At 42.1% G+C, this 5,881-nt stretch overlaps 1 protein-coding gene across 1 annotated transcript; it reads left to right on the forward strand.

The window, feature by feature from the left end:
• Positions 1 to 212: 212 nt before the first annotated feature.
• LOC121268586 (LRR receptor-like serine/threonine-protein kinase FLS2) lies at positions 213 to 4,478 on the forward strand. The gene is made up of 2 exons (XM_041172910.1): positions 213 to 3,847; positions 3,988 to 4,478. Exons 1-2 carry the CDS (start codon positions 712 to 714, stop codon positions 4,329 to 4,331), a joined length of 3,480 nt encoding a protein of 1,159 aa, XP_041028844.1. The 5' UTR covers positions 213 to 711; the 3' UTR covers positions 4,332 to 4,478.
• The last annotated feature ends 1,403 nt before the right edge of the window (positions 4,479 to 5,881 follow it).

Consider the following 5,881-nt stretch of genomic DNA (forward strand, 5'->3'; position numbering starts at 1 on the left):
CGATCAAACCCTCAAGAAAAAGATAAGTAATATATATTAATATTGGTCAGAAATGGCCCCACAGACAAGTCGGTAGCCATCTCAATCTCCATTTGTTTCCAATATCTCCTGTCCTTCTCCTCCACTTGCTTAGCACGAGGCGCAGAGCCGCGGCCAACCCATCATTTTGGCCCTCAACTTGCAACTTGTCTCGTGTTTGTCAAGTACTGCTTAGTCAAAACCGCGTATACCACTCTACGCCTAACTACAATGCTAGATTTCAAAGATCAGTGTGCTGCTTCTGCATTAGTTTCTCCACTGACCCTTGTTTAGAAATCTTGGTTTTTAGCTTAGATTAATGAACTTTTCCCGCCCCCCATCCTTTCTAGCTACTTTCCTCATTGGTTCCATCCAGCTAAATGAGTCAAGGAAACTTGATATGAAGCCAAGATATATGGGATTCGTTTCCACATTATGGAAGGAAAAGTGGGCCATGTTTTCGTTTGTACCTCCATTAGCTTTTGGATATGTTTCAAGTTGTGCTGTATTATCAAAAATAGGTTTCTTGTTATGATTCAGAGAACCGAGTTTTTCTTCCATGCAGTGACAAAATTTGTTTGGAAAGAGTCGAGGTTTGTGGCGTCAACTATTAGCTGGTTTTTCATTATAAATGCTTCTTTCAATTCATCTTCATTCCTCCATATATCAGTATCTAGTATTTGATCTATAGCAATGGCATCTAAAAGTATAAGTCTGGCAATAGTCATAACTTGTGCTGTTCTAGTGACTGTTCTATCGGAAGAATCAAGCTTAGAAGTTCAGATTGAGGCTTTGAAAGCTTTTAAGAGTTCCATAAGAAATGATCCATTTGGAGCACTTGAGGACTGGACTGACAGCACTCACCACTGCAACTGGTCTGGTATTGCTTGTGACCCTTTATTAAATCATGTCATTTCCATTTCTCTGCTAGAGAAGCAGCTCAAAGGTGAAATCACACCATTCCTTGGAAACCTGTCGAGCCTTCAGGTTCTTGATTTAACTTCGAATTCCTTCACTGGCCACATTCCAGCTCAGTTGGGACTTTGCTCCCAGCTCTCTCAGCTTGTTCTTTATGCAAATTCTCTTTCAGGTCCAATTCCACCAGAACTTGGAAACCTCGAAAATCTGCAGTTACTAGATTTAGGGGGAAACTTTCTGAATGGAAATATCCCTGAAAGTATTTGCAACTGCACATCATTGATAGGAATTGGTGTCATTTTTAACAATCTCACCGGCCCAATCCCATCAAACATAGGTAATCTAGCTAACCTTCAAATTTTGGTTCTGTATGGGAACAGTCTGGTTGGTTCTATCCCTGTGTCCATTGGTATGTTGGAATCTTTGCAAGCTTTAGACCTAAGTCAAAACCGATTGTCTGGAGTAATACCTCATCAGATAGGGAACTTGTCAAATTTAGATTCTCTTCTGCTGTTTGAAAATTCCCTTGTTGGAAAAATTCCATCCGAACTAGGTCACTGCAAAAAGCTTGTTGGTCTCGAACTGTACATCAATCAGCTCACTGGAAACATTCCCATTGAGCTTGGAAACTTAGTTCACCTTGAAAGTTTGCGGTTGTACAAGAATAGGTTAAATTCTACCATTCCCACCTCCTTACTCCAATTGAAATCTTTAACCCATTTAGGACTATCAGAGAATGAGTTAACTGGAACAGTACCCTCTGAGCTAGGATCATTGAGATCATTGCAAGTTTTGACCTTACATTCAAATAAGTTAACTGGGGAGATTCCTTCTTCATTGACAGAATTGACAAATCTAACTTACTTGTCTATGAGCTTCAATTTCCTCACAGGGAAGCTTCCATCGGATATTGGATTGCTTTACAATTTGAAGAACCTGACCTTGAGCTCCAACCTTCTTGAGGGATCCATTCCATCTAGTATCATCAACTGCACCCATGTTCTAGTCATAAATTTAGCTTCTAACAAAATAACAGGTAAAATTCCTCAGGGTTTCGGGCAGTTGCGAAATCTTACTCGCCTAATGCTTTCTATCAATAAAATGTCAGGGGAAATCCCGGATGACCTCTTCAATTGCCCGAATATCCAAACTTTAGATTTGTCACGGAACAATTTTAGTGGTCCGCTAAAGCCTGGTATTGGCAAGCTTTCTAATCTCCAGGTATTGAAAGCCTTCACAAATTCATTCACAGGGCCAATCCCACGTGAGATTGGCAATTTAAGTCAACTTATCGTCCTATCACTTGGTGGAAACAGTTTTTCAGGCCTAGTTCCATCAGAATTATGTAATCTTTCTATCCTTCAGGGGTTGTACCTGAATGACAATGCGCTAGAGGGTTCAATACCTGATAAAATATCTGATCTGAGACAGCTAAGTGAGCTTGGGCTGATGTTCAATAGGTTCGAGGGTCGCATTCCGGATTCAGTTTCAAAACTTAAGCAGCTCACATATTTAAACCTCCAAGGCAACATGCTTAATGGGACCATTCCAAGAAGCCTGGGACATCTTAATCGGCTGATGACTTTGGATCTCTCCCACAACCATCTCACAGGATCAATACCTGCATCTGTGATCGCAAGTATGAAAGGCATGCAGATATATCTGAACTTCTCATACAATTTCTTGGCTGGCACTCTTCCAGATGAGCTTGGTATGTTGGAAATGGTACAGGCTATTGAAATCTCAAACAATAATCTTTCGGGGATCATTCCTAAAACACTAAGTGGCTGCAGAAATTTGTTCTCTCTTGATCTGTCAGGGAACAAACTTTCTGGTCCAATTCCAGCTGAAGCTTTTACTCGAATGTATACGCTTACTAGCTTGAACCTTTCGAGGAATAATTTAGACGGTGGAATCCCTGAAGACCTAGCAAGTCTAAAGCACCTCAACTCCCTGGACCTTTCTCAGAATCAGTTGAAGGGCATTATCCCTGAGAGCTTTTCTAATCTTTCCTCCTTGAAACGTCTGAACCTTTCTTTCAATAAACTTGAAGGCCATGTTCCAGATACTGGAATCTTTCGACGCATTAACACTTCCAATTTGATGGGAAACCCAGATCTATGCGGAACTGAATTCCTCAGGTCCTGCAGACAGACGAGTTCACATCAGCTATCCAAGACGACTGTGTTAGTTCTTGTGGTACTTGGATCTATATTTCTACTTTTGCTTCTAGTGTTTGGAATTATAATCCTCAAATGGCATACCAAGTTATGCAAATCAAAAGGGGTTGAAAATCCTGAATCAGATTACACGCCAGCATTGATCCTCGAGAGGTTTGAAACAAGGGAATTAGAAAATGCTACCAGTTTCTTTAATGAAAACAACATTATCGGAGCCAGCAGTTTGAGCACTGTGTACAAGGGTCGACTAGAAGATGGGAGGATCATAGCTGTGAAAAAGCTGAATTTGCATCAGTTCTCTGAAGAGTCTGATAAGTGCTTCAATAGAGAGATCAACACCCTGAAACAACTGCGGCATAGGAATTTGGTGAAGGTTCTTGGCTATGCTTGGGAGAGTGGAAAGCTAAAGGCCTTAGTTCTGGAATACATGGAGAATGGGAACTTGGATACCATTATACATGACCCTAATGTGGATCAGTCGAGGTGGACTTTGTCAGAGAGAATCAGAGTTTTCATTTCCATTGCAACTGGGTTGGACTACTTGCATTCTGGTTATGATTTCCCAATAGTTCATTGCGACATGAAGCCTTCTAACATTCTTCTGGATGAAGATTGGGAGGCCCATGTGAGCGACTTTGGAACTGCTCGAATCTTAGGTGTTCACCTTGAAGATGGAAGCAGCCTTTCCTCGTCATCAGCATTTGAGGGCACTATTGGCTACTTGGCACCAGGTAACTCCTCCTAGGCCTTTCTCGCTTGCGAAGTTTATCCCCATTCTTCTTTCTATCAAGTGCAAAATCATCTCCTTATTATAACCTCTCAGCATTACTCAGTTCCTATTAAACTGACAACATGTTTGTTTTCTCATCAGAGTTTGCGTATATGACAAAAGTCAGTACCAAAGTAGACATATTCAGCTTTGGTACAATTGTCATCGAGTTTCTAACAAAACGAAGGCCAACGAGACTCACAGAAGAGGATGGATTGCCGATCAGTCTGGGGCAACTCGTGGAGAAAGCTCTTGAAAATGGAATGAAGGAGGGTCTTCATCACATTCTGGACCCCACGCTCGTGCAGAATAGTGCTAAGGAGCATAAGGAAGTGCAGGAGGAGCTCCTAAAACTAGCATTGTTTTGCACTCACCCAAATCCTGAGGATCGACCCGACATAAATGAGGTTTTGTCTATCCTTTTGAAGCTTAGCAAGCGCATATAGCACCAAAACAAGTGCTTGTACTCTCTTGCTGAAGATTATAACAATGATTTGCAATAAAACTCTCATGTTGTTGCCCCTTAGATAACAGAAAGGGTCTGCAGGTAGAATGAGTGCAATATCATCAGCCCTGCATGTATACTTATATTAGCATTATAGCTTGATCTTCACATTACTGCGTTTTTCTTTTTCCGAAATATACTTTTTATTAAAAAGACGCTCACTAAGGCGGAGGAAAGCCAAGAATACAACGACAAAGTGATCTACTTTCGCCTAATATAAGGAATACCCCAACTATCAATACGTACAAGACCACGAAACCGTCCCTACCCATAACCTTCCCCCTGAAAATCACTAGAACGTCCCTTTGCTCCCTCTTTAGCCAGATAGTCTGCGACCATATAATTTGCTTGACTATATAGAGACATGACGAATCAGAACTTACACATCCCCGAAAGAAACCAGCCCACCACAACGCTCGAATCAGATTCAACCAAAAAATTCCTCAAACCAAGCTGACGGCATAGCTGCAAACCATCAAGAAAAGCTCGACATTCTGCAACAGTATTAGTGGCATGACCATAAAAATGAGCAAACCCGCATGAACCCTTCCCTGAGCATCCCGAATAACACCCCGCCCACCTGAAGGACCTGGATTACCGCAAGAATCTCCATCCACATTTAATTTAACAAAACCCTGACCAGGCCGAGACCAAGCAATTTTCTTCGGAGGCTTAGTCACAACCGGCACCACTAGGCAGTTGAGTTCCTGCAAAATCAAAAAATCTCTATAGGCCAACTTCTTAAACTGCCGAAGCGGGCATGAGATCTCCATAATAAAGCCTTTGACCGTGCGAACAATAACCCTCCAATTAAAAGGCACCTCCTCCATACGAGCTGCACACCGAGCTCTCCAAATAGCCCAGATAATAAGAATAGGAGAGATACCACATAACCATCCAACTTGTGATGAGGAAGATGCCCGCAACCACCAAACGTTTAGCACCCCCCTTCCAAACACGAACCTACGGTAAACGGACCCCAAAAACACCAGCAAAAAACTCCCAGACCTTCCTTGCCCCTTCGCCATCGCACAACACATGGTCCAACGTTTCAATATGAGGATCTGCATAGCAATTGCATCTCGAAACTATAGGAACGCCCAACTACTTAATGGCCTCATCCACAGGAATAACATGTTGCCGAGCACGCCAACACACAAAAGACATTTTCTTAGGAACATGATGTTGCCACAACCATTTTTTCCACTGGCAGATAGGACCCTTGTGCCTAAGTAATTGCCAAGCAAACTTTGAGCTAAACGAACCATCCGCTGTAAGCTTCCAGACATAAACATCTTTAGCCTCTCGCAATCGAATAGGAAAGCGAGTAATCCTCGCCACCATCTCGTCGTCTACCAAATCCCGTAATTTAAATAAATCCCAACCATCCTCATTCATCAAGTCTCGGACCTTTATACTAGGATCTCCAACCACCTCTTTCACTTCTGTAATAGCCCCATCACCCAACCAATTATCAAACCAGAAACTCAA

This window comes from Juglans microcarpa x Juglans regia, chromosome 5S (genome assembly GCF_004785595.1).
Source record: "Juglans microcarpa x Juglans regia isolate MS1-56 chromosome 5S, Jm3101_v1.0, whole genome shotgun sequence".
Classification (NCBI taxonomy): domain Eukaryota; kingdom Viridiplantae; phylum Streptophyta; class Magnoliopsida; order Fagales; family Juglandaceae; genus Juglans; species Juglans microcarpa x Juglans regia.